The 21,636-nt window shown below is 39.2% G+C and overlaps 1 protein-coding gene across 1 annotated transcript in view; it reads left to right on the top strand.

Moving 5' to 3' along the window:
• Nucleotides 1–21,636, top strand: part of TRPM6 (transient receptor potential cation channel subfamily M member 6) — a 161,530-nt gene that overhangs the window by 110,640 nt on the left and 29,254 nt on the right. The window contains exons 24-28 of the mRNA XM_017543237.2: nt 2,147–2,340; nt 6,641–6,773; nt 13,284–14,434; nt 14,626–14,738; nt 21,154–21,274. Of these exons, the coding sequence (XP_017398726.1) occupies nt 2,147–2,340; nt 6,641–6,773; nt 13,284–14,434; nt 14,626–14,738; nt 21,154–21,274 (1,712 nt within the window). The remainder of the gene's footprint in view (nt 1–2,146; nt 2,341–6,640; nt 6,774–13,283; nt 14,435–14,625; nt 14,739–21,153; nt 21,275–21,636) is intronic.

The raw sequence follows: 21,636 nt of genomic DNA, 5'->3' as shown, positions 1-21,636 counted from the left end.
GATGGAGTCTCGCTCAGTTGCCCAGGCTGGCGTGCAATAGTGTGATCTTGGCTCACTGCAGCCTCCACCTTCTGGGATCAAGTGATTCTCCTGCCTCAGCCTTCTGAGTAGCTGGGATTATAGGCATCTGCCATCATGCCCAATTACTTTTCGTATTTTTGTAGAGATGGGGTTTCACCATGTTGGCCAGGCTGGTCTTGAACTTCTGACCGCAGGTAATCTGCCCCCTTCAGCCTCCCAAAACTCTGGAATTACAGGTGTGAGCCACCATGCCCGGCCATTTCTCCATTTCTATCTTCTATTCAACCACTCTGATGTGGAGAGACAAAAAGAAATTGAACTTTTTGATAGTGTGATTAAAAACTTGATTTGAACTATTTTTGTAAAAGGAATAACAAACAAGATTGTGATAGTGTGTACTTTGAGCTAGATAAATAAAGCCCTCTTTGTGAGCCTCCTGGCAAAATAAATAAAATAAAAGTATGTCCAGTGTCAAAAAAGAAAAAGTTGAGAAATCCTCACATAGAACAAACTTCTCATGTTAGAGATGAACACACTGAAGACCATACAGACTGACCAACCCCAGATCTGACTACTTGTCCAGGAGCCCGGTTACACATAATTCTTTATAAAATAAAAAACAAACAAAAAACAACAAAACTGAAATACACGGTGAAGGTCGCCATCTGCTGGTGGAAAGCTGTTGTCACGTTGGAGTGAAACTACTATTAATAGTGTGCCCAACCCTAGAGTTTCTCTCTCATTGAACAGGGCCCCAAAATATGCACTTCTAACATGTTCGGTGATACTGATGCTGCTGGTTCAGAGAACGTGCTTGAGAACTACTGATATAACCCAGTTGTCTATGCTTCAATTGCCTTCTGTATGGACTCTGTGAAACTTCTATTCTTACCCAAACATGGCTTTCTCTAGGATAATTGTTTTCTTTATCACTATTCAAGTTTAGTGTTGTCTGTGTTTTTATTTGCTAAATTTGGCTACATTTCTGAAGTTCTACGCTGCTATCTTTCTCTAAAGAAACTAAAATCTTCACACTGCAAGAAGAAGAATTTTTTTAAAAAGAAAACTAAATTTTATGTTAGTCTAAGCAAAATAGTAAGATGGACATTTTATTGTGTTCCTCTTATATGGTATTATGTAAAGTTAAGTAGTTAAGAATGATATGTTGTTTCAGAATAACTGTACCCCCAACCATTACACCTATGGCAAGTTGTTTTTTCTTTTGAGATGGAGTTTCGCTCTTGTTGCCTAAGCTGAAGTGCAATAGCACAATCTCAGCTCATCGCAACCTCCACCTCCTGGATTCAAGAGATTCTCCTGCCTCAGCCTCCCAAGTAGCTGGGATCACAGGCATGTGCCACTACGCCCAGCTCATTTTGTATTTTTAGTAGAGATGGGGTTTCTCCATGTTGATCAGTCTGGTCTCGAACTTCCAACCTCAGGTGATCCACCCGCCTCCGCATCCCAAAGTTCTGGGATTACAGGCGTGAGCCACTGCACTTGGCCGGCAAGTTCTAAATGTCAATATTTACTATTCTGTGTCCATGTTACCACTATAAAGTGACCTACCAATAAGGAATTATTTTTATTGTAAAGTTAATCTGAATAATTTGTCTGGATTTTAATAGAAGCTCTGCTTTTTTATTTCTTTTAAGATGAATTGATTCTTCTTCCATTTATTCATTAACACTGTTCTGTTTGGGTGTTTTCACTGGGATTATTCTAGCAGTTCTCACATTTGACATTAGGTAGATGACACAGAGGAACATTAAAGCTGTTTCCTATAAATGATGAATCACGGACTAAAAAAGAACGTCTATGTGAGAAGAGATGGTGACTTGAGAAGAGTGTTGAGTTCCAGAATGGATTTTCTATCCGTTACACTGAAAATGTTGGCATTTTCTATTCTCTGATTGTAATGTCTGCCTTTTGCTTGATATTCTGATTATCATATTTCATTGTAGAAGGTAGCTAATATATTTTGTTTGGTGGAAGAAGAATATCTGTATTGGGTAACTGCTGGGAACGTCAGGTGAACCAATCATAAATGTTGGAAAATAACAGAATCTGTTTCCTTTCAAGACTTCGTATTAAAACATTGTCCCTCTCTTACTGCATCTTACAGCAATGTTTACTTAGATATGAAATCCATTTCAAATAACCTGTGGAAATACAACCGCTATCGCTACATCATGACCTACCACGAGAAGCCCTGGCTGCCCCCACCTCTCATCCTGCTGAGCCACATGGGCCTCCTCCTCCGCCGCCTGTGCTGTCGCCGAGCTCCTCACGACCAAGAAGAGGGTGACGTTGTATTAAGTAAGTCATTCTATGTGATTCAAGGCAAAGATGCACTGGAGCAATGTAAATTCAGTTCAGGGCACTGGGAGGCTCCGGGAGTTCTCTGACAGTAGAATATCAGCTGACGCCCCGGGTCTAAGTAAATATATTGACCTCATTATGAGGTCATAGTGTCTTTTGTCAGGATGAACGGATACTTAGGAATAGGTAGGAAGAGAATCTCTGCTTGATTGTACAAAGGCTTTATGTCACATTGAAAACCTGTGTTTTCTCTGCTAACTGGAGAACTCATCAGAATAACTCCTAGAGGGTAGTCATGTGACTTGTGCTGTTCTCCATGTGGTGGAAGATGGAATTCAGACAGATTGGAGTTTCAGAAGGCCTGAGGTCTAAGGGAAGAGATAAGCAAATCTGGGCTTCACTTATTAACCAGAGTCACGGCCCTCTGGCTCTCTAATCTACTGAGCATGGCGGTGATTCTGAAATGGATGTTTCTTATTTTCAAGAACTTCAACTCAGAAACTGGGTGTGGGTGGTGCATGCCTGTAGTCCCAGCTACTCAGGAGTCTGAGGCACAAGAACTGCTTGAGCTCAGAAGTTTAAGGTCGTGGTGCTTGTGAACAGCTGCTCCATTTCAGCCTGGGCAACATTGTAAGTCAGGATGCAGAAATAGGGATTCTCACTTGTGTTTTTTCAAAGCATTAGCCTATATATTTTGAGGTTTTTCTAATTCCTCTTCTTTAGCCAAATCTTATCTGCAGGATATGATTATCATACTAATTGTTGTCAGAAAACATTGCTTTTGGTGGTTTTTCAGATATTCTGTAGTTCCTGTCAAGCAATTCCACAGTTGGTACCAGGCCCATTTCTAGATAGTTCCCAGAAATACGGGAAGCAGGTGACATAAATGCACAATCCTTTATCCCAATTCCTAAATCTAAAATACCTCTGAAAACTGAAAGTCCTTTTTCTTCACAAATTGGGGAAAGACCCATTTGGCCAAAAGAAGCTGATGAGAATTCATGTGAAACCATTTATTCGTTTTATTTCTTGTAGTATGAATATTCATTGATGTTGCTGCAGAAAATAGCAATAGGTTTGATTTCAGGGATTGCTTTAATCTTAACTAGGGATTTCACTTCATTTATGGTGTATTCACTGTATTAACTCTCTGAAGCTAAAAGAGAATAATTCTGAATTCTAAAATACTCTGGATTCTAGGAGTTTCAGGTAAGGGACAGTGGGCTATTTATGTGTTTAGGTAGTTCCTTAGGAGTCAGTATATTATGGGATTGAGAGGGTGATATGCTTTTACTGGTGGTAGTTGGCTCTGTCATGTATTTTTTCTCCTCCTGAGTCACTATGAAGATTTTTGAAGATTTTCTCTTTTTTTCTTTTTTGAGACAGAGTTTAGCTCTTGTTGCCCTGGCTGGAGTGCAATGGTGCAATCTCAGCTCACTGCAACCTCTGCCTCCCAGGTTCAAGCAATTCTGCCTCAGCCTCCTGAGTAGCTGGGATTATAGGCATACGCCACCACACCCAGCTAATTTTGTATTTTTAGTAAAGACGGGGTTTCTCCATGTTGGTCAGGATGGTCTCAAACTCCCGACCTCAGGTGATCCTCCCACCTTGGCCTCCTAAAGTGCTGGGATTACGGGCGTGAACCACCACACCCAACCTTTTTTTCTTTTTCATACCCCACTCCCCGACCAAAAGATTCAGCCTTTGTGTGAAAGCCAAAGCATAACTGAAGTTAACTTGAGCTTTTATAATTATACTGTAAATTTAAGACTGCTAATAGAGAGACGTCCCAGGCTTTGGCTGCAGAACCATTGCAACCTAATAGCAGAGCATGAATCGCTTGATAAATCCTGGAATTGACTAGGATTTGCCTAGACTTCCTACTACCATATGAAAGAATGTTTCCTAGGTTCACCTTGGTCTGGGCTTGCAGGATGATTTCATATAAAACTCAAGTAAAGTTTAAAGTGAGTTCACCCTGAGCTTTTTGGAACATTCTTGAATTTTCATAACATTGCTTCTGATCCTTTATATTGAGGATAAAGACATTTACATAAGCCGCAACAGTGCCACCTTGCGGACAATTACAGGAAAGCTCTACATGCTGCAAGCTGCACCTGTCACTGGAATCACTCTGGATTGTTCGCTCTCAGGGATCCACAGAAGGCTCACATCATGACACCTGTAAAGTTTCTTGCTCAGAGGAGATTCTTTAATGAAAGAAGACATTAGAGTTGGGTAGGGCATGGGAGATACCGAATATTTTCAACGTCCGAAATTTTCCTGCCATTTAAATCAGAAAGCACTATCTACCTGAGTTGTGAATACATTTTACAGCAGAATTATACTTTTACCCATGTTTCCAATTTAAAATTGAGATTTTTTTGTCATTAATTTTATCAGAAAATAATGTAACAATTGCATTTTAAATAAATTCTGGAGAACTGTGTTCTTTTTCTCGTAATGTAAGCAAAACCATTCAAGAAAGAGAACTTTCCAATTTAATCCTTTTAGCAGCATCATTTCATTTATATATTTTCTCAGTATTATAAACTTGCTTAAAAGATGACATATTATTCTATTAGGCAAGAGTGAAAGCCAAGGAGGTAGACCAAATGAGAATGCTGGAGTTTGACGGAGAATTGCATTAGCCTTATAATATCACTTAGTAGTGTGTCTTTTTAATAAGTTAGTTATAGTAGTGTCAGAGGAGGTATACTGCCTTGATTGGCCATTGAATGGTAATAATGATATCTCCTTTTTCAGTAGAAGGACTTAGTATACACAAACTCAGTGTAACAAGGTAAAACTTTTTTATACTTACTGGATGAATTTCAACAGACTTTACTTTCTTCTAATCTTGCTTTAAACCTATTGGTTATTTACTATCATTTTGATAGCTAAAAGAGTTGGCAGAGAGGTTGATTAATGAGCACAAATACATACACTTTGATAGAAGAAATAAGACCTAGTGTTTGATAGATCAGTAGGGTTTTTGTTGTTCTTTTTGGAGGTAGAGTCTCACTCTGTTGCCCAGGCTAGAGTGCAGTGGAGTGATCTCGGCTCACTGTTACTTCTGCCTCCTGGGTTCAAACAATTCTCCCACCTCAGCCTCTACAGTAGCTGGGATTACAGGCACCCACCACCACACACAGCTAATTTTTTTTTTTGGTGGGGGGGGGTTTAAAGATCAGAGAGTTTAATAGGCAAGTAAGAAGGAAGAAGCTCTCCTGTACAGAGACAGAGGGAGGGGGGCTCCAAAGCCAAGGAGGAAACCCCTAATTTTTATATTTTTAGTAAAGATGGGGTTTCACCATGTTGACCAGGCTGGTCTTGAACTCCTGATCTCAAGCGATCCACCTGCCTCAGCCTCCCAAAGTGCTAGGATTGCAGGCATGAGCCACTGTGCCAGGCCATCGGTAGGTTGACTACAGTTAAAATTAATTGATTATACATTTCAAAATAGCTAGAAGATAATAATTCAAATGTTCCTATCTTAAAGGACAGGCAAATATTTAAGGTGATCCTCCCACCTCAGCCTCCTGAGGAGCTGTGACTACAGGTTTGTGCCACCAATTACCCTGATTTGATTATATGAATGTATCAAATTATCACAGGTATCTCGAAAATATGTACCTTTAATGTGGATCAATTAAAATTTAATTAATTTTAGAAAGTATTGGCAGAGAGAAAAGACAATCAGATTCCCCATTTTCATATAAAGGCAGTGAATTTTTGTTAATATGTAAAAACATTCTAACTTGTGAAAATATTGAAAGTATTCTATATATGAGTAATTTTCAAAAATAAGTAGGAGAAACCCAGACTGGTGTTTCCAGTTGCCTTTCTTCTTTTCCTGTTTTGAGACAGGGTCTCGTTCTGTAGCCCAGGCTGGAGGGTAGTGGCGTGATCATGGCTCCTGCAGCCTCGAATTCCCAGGCTCAAGCCATTCTCCTTCCTCAGCTTCCTGCGTAGCTGGGACCACAGGCACCTGGCTAATTTTTAAACTTTTTGTAGAGAGAGGGCCTGCCTATGTTGCCCAGGCTGGTTTCCTGAGCTCAAGCAATCTGCCCCTCCAGCCTCCTAAAGTGTTGGGATTACAGGCGTGAGCCACCGCGCCCGGCTTCCAGTTGTTTCTTGGTGCTGTTTCTGCATTAATATTAGAAATAGTTTGACAAGGTGACAAACTTTTATCACACAGGCTACAGTTTCTCATTTTCAATACAAGTGGAAGAAAAGCCACTCATGTCCTGAGGCGAATAATGATTCTTTCTGTGTATCGTACTTCTTCCTATAGAACTCTACCTGAGTAAGGAGGATCTGAAAAAACTTCATGATTTTGAGGAGCAGTGTGTGGAAAAATACTTCCATGAGAAGATGGAAAATGTGAATTGTAGTCGTGAGGAGCGAATCCGAGTGACATCAGAAAGGTAGATAGAAATCTTTTCCATTCTGAAACTACCACCAAAACTTGATTCTACTAGAATATCTGAAAGAGTAGAAAGACCTACTTTTAAATCCCGGAGGTCTGAGTTCTTTGTAATTTGAAACATTTAATAACATGTAATATTCATGCAATCAAAGTATATTTAATTGACCATCTACTATATTACAGGCACTCTTTTAGTTACTAGGAGTAGGTGGTTAAAAGACACAAGAGCCCTTGTCTTCATGGGACTTACATTCATATGTGTGCGCGCGTGTGTGTGCGCGCGCGTGTGTCCGTCTGTGGGGGGTGGTGGTGAGGGAAATGAAGTGGGTGGAGAACAAAACCTAGGCAAGGAAACACAAAAATAAATTTGTAATTTAACATCAGGCAGTAAAAGAGCTATGAAGAAAAATGAAGTAGTTGGAGAGAACAGGAAATGACGGTGGCGTGAAATGTAGCGGAGTTGGGGTTCCGTGGTCTGTTTCAGAGAGTCTGGTCCTAGAAGGTCGCTCTGAGGGGTTTGAGGAGAGGCCTCAAGGAAGCCAGGCAGCGGGCGAGGCGGGGCGTCTGGTGGAATAGCGCCCCCCGCGGAAGGAAGGGCCAGCGCAGCCGCCTGAGGCAGCACGGTGTGCGGCGCCGCCAGAGCGGAGGACGTAGAAGCAGCGTGCTGGTTGGATGGGGCGTCGCCGGGTTCTCATGGCGTCTGACCCGCGGTTGTATGCAGTGGAGTTGGCGGCTGCTTCACTGAAGTGGGTGAAGAGAGAACAGGAGAGGCAGGGACTGCAATTGCATGTGGCTTTTGAGAGAAGTGTCACGGTGCAGGGAAGCATGATGAGGTCTGGGGACAAGGTGAGGTTCTTTTGTTTGATTTTGCTTCAGGTGGAGATAAATAAAACAGCGTGGTCCTGGAAATGACCCACCAGCAAGGGAGAAACTCGGGAGCAGGAGGCAGGAGGCCGTTGGCTGAAGAGAAGTCCCCGAGAAGCTGGGAAAATGGAGGACCTGGGCTTTTCCCCGAAGCAGGGGAATGGACGGGATGTGGCCAGAGTACACGGGAATGCAGTCAGGGCCGGCAGCACCCAGGTCTTGAGGCAAAGTCGTTGACTGGGTGTGCCCGTGTGTGTGTGTGTGTGTGTGTGTGTATGTGTGTGTGTGAGAGAGAGAGAGAGAGATTTTGAGGGAGGCAGGTGGTATGGGGGACATTCAAAGGTTTGTGGAGAAAGAAGATGTTCTGGAGAACGTGAACATACTAGGGAGCTATAGTGGGACCTGACCATTGTGGATTTATTACTAGTTGGGGGAGCATTGTGTCGTGTGAAAATATGGAAGGCTATATGTGATGAAATGCCTTTTTTTAAAAAAAAACACAGCATTGTTCTTGTAAATGGAAGCAAATTGACAGAAGTTAAAGTGTTCCTTCATTTTTGAACGACATGGAACTGTGAAATATTATACCTAATTGTGCATGTTTTTTTCTGATGTGCAAATATCAGATAGAGAGATATGAATCCTTAAGTATGGCTTTACTTAAAACTGAATCACATGAAGAGTTTTCTAAATGCTTCACTATGGGCATAAGTCATATAAATCTGGACTTCTTTCTCTCTTGGTACCATATTTATATAAAAATGTGTTTCTGTGCCTGATTGAATTTCAGATCAAATTTAATATTGAGAAATAATGGAAAATCAAAATTTGAGCCTACAAAATTTGATTTCACAGACGTAATATCTTTAATCCATAGTGATATGAATTTCTCTTTCTTTATTCTACATGTTCTGCCCCCTTGATAGCTATGCTCATTGAGTCTGATGGGCAAGCTTGGTTCTTAGTTTTATGTGAAGCATAGGCCCATATTAGGAGCTTACAGAGCTGCGAAGAAGTCCTGCTTCAGGCACTTACTAGTTGTATGTACATGGGCAAATTTACTGAACCTCTTTGAGTCTTGGTTTTCTTATTTGGAAAACAGACATGGAGGCCGAGGCGGTGGATCACTTGACATCTTTGTTGAGGTCATTTGTGGGGACCTCATAAATGAGGTACGGGAAAGAGGGGAGAATATTTCCTAAGGTAATTGAGCAATAGTTTGAAGGCGGGGGGAAGAAAATTAGGAGGATTTTGCATGTTAACCTACCTCTGAAGAAGAGATTGCTTCAGAATACTTCTAGAATTAAGTGAGTTGTGACAGTGGAAAAAGAGAACATAGTGAGGCTGTTTTCCATCTCACTCTCCCTATTCAAGACTCTAACTTCTTTTTTGATCCTAGTGGTCTTTAAGTCAGCTTTGCCCTTTCTTTGTTCAGCAGAGTAAGATGCTTTTAGGTATTTTTCCACATTAAGCATGTTTTGATACATTATATTTGGGAAATACTGTGGTTTTAAAAAATATAAACACTTTAACATAATATGCATTGCAATTCATCAGCACAGAGTTACAGCTTAAGCAGGTCCCACTGCTATTTGACCATAAAGCCTTACTGAGGAACATCTGTGACACCTCCCAGCATGGGACTTGTTGGTGTAGTTCATGTACTACTTCATGGTACTCTAGGAACTTCCAAAAGAAATTTCCTGGATCCTAGGTGAGTTGCTGAGAAGTACCAGAAAGCAGTGGTCAATGCCACTGAATATGGAGTCGGCCTGTCTGGGTTTGATGCCTGACGTTTTCATTCACCATGTGACTCTGGCTATGTGACCCAACTGCTTTTTTTAATTTTTGAGACAGAATTTCTCTCGTTGCCCAGGCTGGAGTGCAATGGCAGGATCCCAGTTCACTGCAACCTCTGCCTCCCGGGTTAAGGTGATTCTCCTGCCTCAGCCTCCCCAGAAGCTGGGAATACAGGCACCTACCACCGCACTTGGCTAATTTTTTTTGTTTTTGTATTTTTTGTAGAGATGGGGTTTCCCCATATTGGTCAGGCTGGTTTCGAACTCCTGACCTCAGGTTATCCACCTGTCTTGGTTTCCCAAAGTGCTGGGATTACAGGCATGAGCCACTGTGCCTGGCCTACCCAACCTCTTTTCTACAAAAGGATAATAGTAATGCCTATCTTATAGGGTTGTTACATGGATTAAATAAAATAGTACAGGTAGAACCTTTATAAAATGCCTGGTACATAGTGAGCACTCAGTGAATATGGTGATTTTCGTGATGATTGTAATTATATTTACTATTATCTCATTTTAAGATATCTTGTCTAAAAGCCCATAATAAAACAATTACCATTCTCATTTTTCTTCCATCCTTGTACCTTGCACAGAGGAAACTAAAATTATAAATTTTATGTGTTAGAATGACTGAAAGCCTAGATTAAATTAATGTAGTTGGCAGTCCAGTAATATAATTGAAATATGTTTCACAGGACATCGAGTTTTAGAAAATAAGTACCTATAAAAGCAAGAGACCCGATTTGAGGGTGACCAGGTTATTTGTCTAACAGGTTTCTATTGTAGCATGTTACCTGTGGCTGTGAGTAGTTGCTGGTTTCTATTGTATCCATTCGATGTGACTGCTGCTAATGGAACTTAATGAATCTCCATTACTGCTGTTCAGACTGTACTGTTTTTGAATTAGATGAAACAGTACACTGGATGGAGAGGCTCTAATTAAGCATATTTGGAAGGAAGTATACATATATTTTGTGCTGTTTCCCACATCATCCTTCCCAGTTCTAATTTTACAGATTCCAGAAGTTCAGGAAGCATTTGTTAAGCCTCTATTGAGTTATAGAAGTTGAATTCTATAGCAGAAGCAAGAAAGAGAGGGTTCTACTCACATACAATGTAATAAAAATGGAAGATGCCACTCTTTTTATGCTTTAATTTCTATTTACAAAGGTCCCAGAGAGAGAAAGTGGAAGATCTTTCTTTCAATCCCTGTGACTTGAGATGTGTTCTAGAGATGGGAAGTCTAACACTATTTTGGGAAGTACTTGTTTCGGCTGAGTGTTAAACTCTTCATGGCATAATCACGACTTCTCCCTGCCCCCAAATAAAAGCGGGAATCATTTTTCATTCCTGCAATGGTCAAGGCAGCCATGACACAGTTGGTTAGATTCCCTCCCATGCTGTTTTTCACTTTAATCTTGTTTATCAAAGATTTTCATTGCTGAGAAACTGAAATTATACGTGCTCTCCCCCAAATAACAGAACAAAACTAGGGAAGAAAAGAAAGAAAAAACAATGTGATAAGTCAGAGTTCATTGTGAAAATTTTGGCTTTTAAAAATTTAGTCTTCTACATATTTCCATTTAAAATGATACTATTTTCTATTCTGTTTTTCCCCTCTGACGCATCGAAAATATTTTCTCCAATAATTACATCTACTTGGTAAATATAATTTAACTTTTATTATTTCTGAACTTAAAAATTTTATACCAAACTTGAAAACATGTAACACCAAACACAATAGGCAACCCCAGCCCTGCCTCTACCACCAGAAATAGCCATCGAAAATAATTATCAACAATGTATGATTTTTAATGGCTGCATAATATTCTCTCTTACAATATAACAAATATCTGTCTGCTTTAGCATAGTAAGATTACAGTTCCTTTATATTTATTGTGTCTCTATGTTCCGTCCTTGCTACCACTGAGTTGTTTCACTTTTTCTTTTTTTAATTTGCTAGGTTAAAACAAATGCTGTTGTGATATAGATTAACTCATTATTATCTTAATTTTCATCTCTGATTACCTAATGAGGTTGACTATTTTGCTGTGTTTTCTTACCTTTTGTATTTTATCTTTTCATCTCTTCATGTCCTCAGGACTCTTTGTAATTTTTTTGCCTCAATAAATTGTAAAAGTTTTTGTTTACTCAAGGGATATCAATGCCTCATCAAATTTATTAGAACACGAGTTTTCTAATTTATTTTTGTTTTAAACTTTCGTGTGATATTTTTGCATACAAGTTTTTTTTCTAAATTTTTTAATTGCCACTTAGATTTCAGAGAAAAAAGTTTCTTTTTATGTAATCAACTCTGATGTATGTTGTAATGTATTCCATTGCTCATGAAGCTGAGATAGCTGCATTAGTCTCCCTGGGCTGCTGCAGCAAAATACCAAAAACTGGGTGTCTTGGAATAACAGAGCTTTATTGTTTCACACTTCTGGAAGCTAGAAGTTCAAAATCAAGGTGTTGGTAGGGCCATGCTTTCTCAATGTCGCTCTCCTTCTTTGCCTCTTCTAGCTTCTGGTGTTTGCTGGCAACTGTGGGTGTTCTTAGCTTGTAGATGCGTCACTTGTTATGTGGCCATTTTATCCCTCATATTGTGTTCCCTCTGTGTGTGTGTGTGTGTGAGAATTTCACATTATAAGAACACCAGTCATATTGGATTAGGGTTCAGCCTGATGACCACATTTTAACTTGATTACCTCTATAAAAACCTGATTTCCAAATAAGGTCACATTCTATGGTTCTTGGGATAAGACTTCACCATAGCCTTTTTGGGGGATACAAAACCAAACTCATCCCATACAGAGATAAATACAAGGAAATGGACAGATAAATATTAACCATCTCTCAATTAAATTAATTTTTACTTTTCTTTGAGGGGATAGGGCGGAGTCTTACTCTGTCACCCAGGCTGGAGTGCAGGGGCACGATCTCGGCTCACAGCAGCCTTTGCTTTGGTCTCCCGAGTAGCCTGGATTACAGATGCCTGCCACAATGCCCAGCTAATTTTTGTATTTTTTAGTAGAGATGGGGTTTCGCCATGTTGGCCAGTTTGGTCACAAATTCTTGACCTTAAATGATCCACTTGCTTCCCAAAGTGCTGGGATTACAGGCCTGAGCCATCGCACCTGGAGTAATTGTTACATTTAATTCAGCTTACTTGCAATTTACATTTATTTTTGAATAGCTAAAGATGTGTTGTGTTGCTTTTACATAAATCTATGGCTGAACATCATAATCTTTGCTTAAACCATTCAAAACAACTTTAAAAATGTGACTCAGGTTTTTTCTGACCATAGGTCTTCTAAAATGGATATTGTTTGAAACTTGGGAAGCCTAAGTGAATAGTAGAGTTAGATTTTTTTTTTAAATTTTAAACATCTGTGGGTTTTTTCTTTTCTTAATTACATATTTGATTATTGATTCTGTTTCTATCATTCTTGTTTCTTCCTCAGGATCTCCTATACGCATTCAGATTGTACAGTGCCTGCCATTAGGAAATATTCAAGTGTTTGTCATGTAAATTAATAAATATATTAATGAATAAAAATGGAATGATTGATCACACAATTGAGGAAATCATTAGCTGGAAGTCGAAATGGGGTTCTAAAATATTAGAAAGAAATAAGGGCTAGAAATGTAGATTAGTAATTGTCCTCTCCTGTGGGTAATAGTGGGCATTTATGTTTCGGAGGAAGAAGAAGGCAAAAGACAGACTTAACCTAGGGAAGCAGCTGAGGCTCAGGCGTCACTTAAGGATGGAAGTAGGGTAGGAAGAGAGCAAATTCCTACTGGCTTACTGTGCTTGTTGGTTTTCTCCCTCCCTTCACCACTAGGGTTACAGAGATGTACTTCCAACTGAAAGAAATGAATGAAAAGGTGTCTTTTATAAAGGACTCCTTACTGTCTTTGGACAGCCAGGTGGGACACCTGCAGGATCTCTCTGCCCTGACTGTGGATACCCTAAAAGTCCTTTCTGCTGTTGACACTTTGCAAGAGGATGAGGCTCTCCTGGCCAAGAGAAAGCATTCTACTTGCAGAAAACTTCCCCACAGCTGGAGCAATGTCATCTGTGCAGAGGTTCTAGGCAGCATGGAGATCGCTGGGGAGAAGAAATTCCAGTATTATAGCATGCCCCCTTCTTTGCTGCGGAGCCTGGCCAGAGGCCGGCATCCCGGAGGAGTGCAGAGGGGGGCTCTTCTTGAGATCACAGACAGTAAAAGAAACACTTCAAATGTAAGAAATGACCAGGAAAAGCAAGAAACAGAAAGTAGTATAGTTGCTTCCGTGGTGTCTCCTAACACACAAGCACACTCAAAGTATGGCCAGTTTCTTCTGGTCCCTTCTAATCTAAAGCAAGTTCCTTTTTCAGCAGAAACTGTCTTGCCTCTATCCAGACCCTCTGTGGAAACAAGTACAGATGTGCTGGCAAATGAACAGGACGTCCAGACTGAGGTTATTGTTCATCTGACTGGGCAGACCCCAATTGTCTCCAACCAGGCATCAGTGGCTAAACCCAAGGAGCAGCATGAGCCAACTGCTCACTTACTGGATGGACGAGACAAGGCGGTAGCACTCAATGTGCTACCCGCTTTGAGTTGCACACCTGAACCCATGGCAGTGACCTCCTCTCCTTCCCAAGCCAAGATCATGCAAACCGGAGGTGGATATGTAAACTGGGCATTTTCAGAAGGTGATGAAACTGGTGTGTTTAGCATCAAGAAAAAATGGCAAACTTGCTTGCCCTCCACTTGTGGCAGTGATTCCGCTGGGAGTGAACAGCACCAGAAGCAGAGCCAGGGCAGCTCCCTATCTGATAACTCAACAAGATCGGCCCAGAGTAGTGAGTGCTCAGAGGTGGGACTGCGGCTTCAGCCAAACACATCCTTTTGGATCAATCCTCTCTGCAGAGACAGGCCCTTCATTAGGAGTCATAGCTTTAGATTCCATAAGGAGGAGAACTTGATGAAGATCTGTAAGATTAAAAGTAAGGAATAAACATTTTAAAAAATCAATATTAAGTCCTTTGCATTGCTACCAGTTTTTTTTTTTTTCAGTCTATTTATCTTAACCACATTCTCATTCTCCCCATTCTCTCAGCTTTTTCCTTTTTCTGTAAAATAAAATGGTCCCCCCATATTTTTGTAAACTTTCTCATGTAGACCATTTCCCTTACAGATCTTTCAAGCTCTTCAGAAATAGGGCAGGCAGCATGGGTCAAAGCAAAAATGCTAACCAAAGACAGGAGATTCTCAAAGAAAAAGAAGAATACTCAAGGACTTCAGGTGCCAGTAAGTGTACTGTATTCTGTCTTTTAGGTTTTGAGCAGTCAAGATAGTGGCCTGCCTTAGTTTGATTTATCTTTATGGTAAAGTGCCATCTACACAAAATAACATTGTATTGAAAGGATTGAAGATATAATTTGTTCCTCTTTTTAAGAGATGGGGTCTTGCTATGTTGTCCAGGCTGATCTTGAACCTCTGGGCACAAGCAATCCTTCCACCTCAGCCTCCAAAGTAGCTGGGACTACAGGCATACACAACCACACCCAGATATAAATTTAAGTCATTAGAGTGAATATACTGCAATTTATTTATCTGCTAACATGTTGAAGGACACTTGGGTTGTGTTCAATTTTTGGCTCTCCAAAAAAGCTATTATGAGTATTTGTATACAACTCTTTTTGTGGACATATGTTTTCATTTCTCCTTGGTAAATACTTAGGAATGGAATGTGAGAGTCATATGGTTTTTTTTTTTAATTTTTGAAGAAACTTCCAAACTGCTTTCCAAAGTAATTGTGACATTTTACATGCACACCAGTAATTTATGAGTATTTCAGCTGTTCCACATACTCACTGTCTCAGTTCATTTTATTTTGCCATAATAGAAACCTGAGACTGGGTGATTAATAAAGAAAAGAAGTGTATTTCCTACAGTTCTGGAGGCTGGGAAGTCCAAGGTGGAGGGACCACATCTGGTAGAGACGTCTTGCTGGTACAGACTCTCTGCAGAGTCCCAGGTGGCACAGGGCATCACATGGCGAGGGGGCTCCTGAGAAGCCAAACAGGCTTCTCTAACAGATCCACTCTCATGATAAATAACCCATCCCCTCCATAATCCATTAATCCATTAACACATGAATGAATTAATCTATTCATGAGGCAGAGAGAGCCCTCGTGACCCAGCCCTCATGTCCCAATCACCTGTTAAAGGCTCCATTTCTTAATATGATTACATTGGGAATTAAGTTTTAACATGAGTTTTGGAAGGAACATTCAAATCATAGCATTCACCAATCCAGTATGCTCAATCTTTTAAGTTTTAGTCATATTAGTGAATGCATAGTGGTATCTCATGGTATGGTTTCATATGTATTTCCATAGTGACGAATGCTACTAGGCATCTTTGCATTTGTTTATTTGCCATCTGTACAGTCATGCATCACTTGATGAGGATACGTTCTGAGAAATATGTCATTAGGTGATTTCATCATGGCACAAACATCACAGAATGTACTTACACAACCTAGATGGTCTAACCTACCGCATGCCTAGGCTGTATGATGTAGTCTGTTGCTCCTAGGCTATAAATCTGTACAGCATGTTACTGTACTGACCACTTTAGGTAATTGTAACAATGGTAAGTACTTGGGTATCTAAATATATCTAAATATAGCAAGGGTCAGTAAAAGTACAGTATAAAAGATAAAAATTGGTGCACCTGTATAGATCACTTACTTGCAGGACTGGAGGTTGCTCTAGGAGTGTCAGTGAGTGAGTGGTGAGTGAATGCAAAGGCCTAGGACATTACTGTACACTACTGTAGACTCTAAACATCTTATACTTAGGCTACACTAAATTTATAAAAAGCAAAATTTGCTACAATGTTATCACAGCTATCACATCAGTAAGCGACAGGCATTTTTCAGTTGTGTTATAATCTTATGGGATCACCAGAGTATTAGTGGTCTGTCATTGACTAAAATATTATTATGTGGTGCATGATGGTATGTCTCTTTTTTGGTGACATGTTTGTTCGGATCTTCGCCCATTTAAAAAATTGAGTTGCTGTCTTATTATGAAGTTGTGAGTGTTTTAAAATGTATTTTAGATATAAATCCTTGGTCGAATAGATGTTTTTGCAAATATTTCGTCTCAGTGACTCGCCTGTTAATTTTCATAAATGTCCTTTGAAGTCATAATTTTTTTTTCGATGAAGTCAAGGGTTTGATTCTTTTATAGTCTATGATTTTTGTATCACATTTAAAATAATTTTGCAAAGATCACTAATTTTTTTCTCATGTTTTCTTCTAGGAATTTTATAGTTTTAATTCTTGCATGTAGGGCTATAATCCATTTTGAGGTAATTTTTATATATAATAGCTAAGAATTGAGTTCCCTCTGCTCTCTCTCTTTCTTGAATGTGAATATCAAAATTTTCTACCATTTTTTGGTAAAAAGGTATCTTTTTCAATTCTGTTCTTGACTGTATTAACAATAATAAAATATGTCTTTTTTTCTACTGAGTTGCCTTGACATCTTTGTCAAAAATTAATTGACCATATGGATCACAATATATGTATGGATCCGTTTCTTTCTCTATGGCAATATTATGCTATCTTGAATACAACTTTATAATAAGTCTTGAGTCATATATTAAAGGCCAACTTTTTTTCTTTTTCAAGAAGTTTGGTTATTTTATGTTCTTTGCATTTCCATGTAAATTTAGAATCAGCTTGTCAATTTTTATAGAGAAGTGGGCTGGGATTATGAATGGAATTGCCATAAATCTATATGTCGATTTGGGAAAAGTTGACATCTTAACAATAATGAGTCTTCTGACTCATGAACATGATATATTTCTCCATTTAGGTCTCTTTGATTTCTAGAAACAATGTTTTATAGTTTTTAGGGTACAGATCTTGCACATATTTTGTTAAATGTATCCCCAAGTATTACATATTTTTGAATTTTATAACTGCAATTAGTTAACAGTTTTGATATCTGATTGTTTATGGTATATAGAAGTTTTTTTTTTTTATGTTGGTCTTATATTTTGCAACCTTGCTAAGCTTCCTTACTTGAGTAGTTTTTGTGTAGCTTCTTTAGAATTTTCCGTATACCTGACCATGTCATCTACAAACACAGGTTTTACTTCTTCCTTTCTAATCTAGACATGTTGTATTTTCTTTTCTTGCCTGATTACACTGACCAGAACCTCTGGTATAATTTTGACTAGAGGTGGTAAAAGCAGTTATCTTTTCTTGTGTCTTTTTTTAGGGGAAAAGCATTTAATCCTTTACATTAAGAATGAGGTTAGCTATAGGTTTTTCTATAGATGCCCTTTATCAGGCTGAAAACTTTCCTTCTGTTTTTAGTTTTCAGAGAATTTTTATCATTCATGAATATTAGCATTTGTCAAATGCTTTTTCTGTATCTACTTAGGTGATCAGATATTTCTCGTTTTGATTGTGTTATTTTACAGTGAATTTTATTCATTAATTTTATGATGTTAGAATTAATTCTTAGAATATTAAATCAACCTTACTGGGATGAACCTCACTTGGTTATGATGTATTTTTTTTCATATTGTATTCATTTTGCTAAATTTTGATAATATTTATTTTTTGCACTTGAATTATTGAGGGATAGTTGTCTTTAGTTCACTTTTATTGTGACATCTTTGTCTGGTTTTGGGATCAGGATGATGCTTAGTTTATTTGCTGAGTTGGGAAGTATTCCCTCCTCTTCAGTTTTCTGGGTGAATTTATAAGGAATTGATACTATTTAAGTAAGAAGTATTCAGTAGAATTAACCAATAAAACCATCTTTGTGGGAAAACTTTTAACTACAAATTCAATTTCTGTAATAAACATAGAGCTATTTAGTTATGTAATTCTTCTTGAATGAGTCTTTTTTGTGTATATGAAAGAATTTACTCATTTTGTTTAAGTTGTTTAATGTATTGGCATAATGTTCATAATCTTCTCTTATTATCCATTTGTTGTCTTTGAGATCTGTGGTGAGTGACATCACTTCTTTTGTTCCTAACATTTTATGTTATTTATTCATTTATTTATTTTTGAGATGGAGTCTTGCTCTGTCGCCCAGGCTGGAGTGCAGTGGCATAATCTTGGCTCACTGCAACCTCCATCTCCCAGGTTCAAGCCATTCTCCCACCTCAGCCTCCTGAGTAGCTGGGATTACAGGCGTGCACCAACATGCCTGGCTTATTTTGTATTTTTAGTAGAGATGGGGTTTGATCATGTTGGCCAGTCTGGTCTTGAACTTCTGACCTCAGGTGACCCTCCCACCTCCGCCTCCCAAGTGCTAGTATTACAGGCGTGAGCCACCATGCTTGGCCTACTCTTAACATTTTAACTTTGGGTTTTCTCTCTTTGTTTCATAATCAGTCTTGCTATAGGTTTATCTGCTTTATTGATCATCTCAAAGAACCGGCTCTTGTTTTCATTGATTTTTCTCTGATTTTCTCTGATCTTCTCTTCTCCTCTCCTTTCTTCTTTTTCTTTTCCTTTCTTTTCTTCTTTTTCTTTTCTTTTCTTTGCTACTTTTTCTTTTCTTATCTACTTTTTCTTTCCTTTTCTTCTTTTTGTTTTTTTTTTTTTTTTNGGGTCTCACTCTGTTGCCCAGGCTAGAGTGCAACGGTGCAGTCTCGGCTCTCTGTAACCTCCACCTCCCAGGTTCAAGCGATTCTCCTGTCTCAACCTCCTGAGTAGCTGGGATTACAGGCCTGCACCACCACGCTCAGCTGATTTTTGTATTTTTAGTAGAGACAAGGTTTTGACATGTCGGCCAGGCTAGTCTCGGACACCTGAGCTCAAGTGACCTGCCTGCCTCAGCCTCCCAAAGTTCTGGGATTACAGGCATGAGCCACCGCACCCAGCCTGTGATTTCTGTTTCATTCATGCTTGCTTATATCTTTATTAATTTCTTTCGTTCTGTTTATTTTGGGTTTAACTTTGCTCTTCTCTTTCTAGTTTTTTTTTTTTTTAATTGAGACAAAGTCTCTATCATGCAGGCTGGAGTACAGTGGCGCGATGTTGGCTTACTGCATCCTCCGCCTCCTGGGTTCAAACGATTCTCCTACTTCAGCCTCCCAAGTAGCTGGGACTACAGGCACATGCGATCACACCTGTCTAACTTTTGTACTTTCAGTAGAGTTGGGGTTTTTCCTTTTTGGCCAGGCTAGTCTCGAACTCCTGACCTCAGGTGATCTGCCTGCCTTGGACTGCCAAAGTACTGAAATTACAGGTGTGAACCTCTGTGCTGGCCTCTAATTTGTTAAGGTAGAAACTTTGGTCATTGATTTGAGACTTCCTTCTTAATTTTTTTTTTTTTTTTGAGACAGGGTTTCACTCTGTCACACAGGCTGGAGTGCAGTTGTATGATCTCAGCTCATTGCAACCTCGGCCTCCCAGTCTCAAGTGATACTCCCACCTCAGCCCCCTGAGTACCTGGGAACACAGGTGTGCCACCACACCTGCCTAATTTTTGTGTTTTTGTGTGTGTGTAGAGATGGGGTTTTGTCATGTTGTCTAGGCTAGTTCTTAAACTCCTAAGCTCAAGCTATTCACCTGCTTGAGTGTCCTAACTGCTGGGATTACAGGTGTGAGCCACTGGGCCCGACCTTCTTTTCTAATGTAGTCATTTTGTGCTATAAAATTCTCTTTAAGCACTGTTTTATCTCTTTCCTAAATTTTGATGGGTTTTTTTCATTTTCATTCAGTGAGTCATTTTATATATCGTTATGAAGTTTTAGATCTGAAGTAGCAATTCTGTAAGAATTCACCTTTCATGATCTTAATGCTCTGCCTTATTTAAAAATTTTTTACACTTATTTTTCCAAATAATAATCTGGATGCATTAAAAAAATACCTCTGCCCCTTTTTAGAATGAGAAGAAAAAGCAAAAAGATTAGTATTGAGACAATTATGTAAAACCATCTTTTAGGGAAGAGATAAGGAAGGCTATTCTTTCAGGGAAAATGCCATGAGTTTCTGGAATCCCAAGAAATATACACTTAAGTAGATTTATTTTTGGAATAGTTCAAATGTCCAGAGTTCAACTAGAAATTGCAACTGAAATCAGTAATTCAAGCTTATATTTGTTTATTGCTTTTTAGTTACCAATTTACCTCACTTGTTCTACACCTCAGAAATGTATGGGGCAGTCATATTATTGGCTATTATTTTATTAATGAAGGAAAGGTGCTCAGAGACATTAAGTGAGAAACCAAATTCACATTGCTTCTAAATGACAGAGCTAGAATTCCAACACAAATTCTTGGATTCTAACCTTTTCTCAAAATATGATCTCCTATTAGCAGTGTGAGCATCACCTGGGAACTTTTTAGAGATTCAAATTCTCCCTCCTTCCAGTCCTACTGCATCAGAGATTCCAGGGGCAGGATCCAGTGACCTGTGGCTTAACCCCGCCCCCAAGCTCTGGGTGATTCTGATGTACACTCAAGATTAAGAACCAAGACGCCATGACACAAAGAGAAATCACATGGATGCTTGTGTCCTGCCAGCCTAAGGGATGGGATTTGTCAGCACTTTCCAGGCAATTGTAATATGCAGCCAGTGTTAACAGACACTGCCCTTCACCATGGTGCTTCTATTAGTGTGACTCATAGTGCTTTTGAATTAATGTCACTGCGTTCTAACAAGTGTCTTTCTCTCCAGATCATAACAGTCAATGCCTGCTCTCAGAATGACCACCTGAATCCAGAGCCAGGAGAAAACAGCATCTCTGAAGAGAAATACAGCCAGAACTGGCTCACAGTGTCCAAATTAAGTCAGACAAGTATGTAACATCTACAGTCTTGGATCCCAAAAAAGCTTGGTGGAGTTTTCTCAGGGTGTGGTCTTTAGACCATTGGCGGCCCCTTCTGTTCTTTCACATGGAGATGAGGGAAAGAGAAGTTGGCTACACTTTTTAAGGAAAATAACATTTTTCTGTTTTTAATTTTTATGAAAGGGACATTTTATTTGCCTAAAGAACTCTAGAAGAGAAAAATTAAGATCTAGGTAGTCTCCTGTATTCAAAGCTGTTGAACCTGACTCAAGAGTGTTTTATCCAGGCAGCATTCATTTAGTCTGATTTATGGGTAGGGGATTGTCTAATTTTATAAATTCTTTTTCTTTTTTATGTTTTTTTTTTTTTTT

This window comes from Cebus imitator, unplaced genomic scaffold (genome assembly GCF_001604975.1).
Source record: "Cebus imitator isolate Cc_AM_T3 unplaced genomic scaffold, Cebus_imitator-1.0 Scaffold150, whole genome shotgun sequence".
In the NCBI taxonomy this organism is placed as follows: domain Eukaryota; kingdom Metazoa; phylum Chordata; class Mammalia; order Primates; family Cebidae; genus Cebus; species Cebus imitator.
Note: the sequence above shows the minus strand (reverse complement) of the source record. Positions and strands in the feature narration are given on the sequence as shown.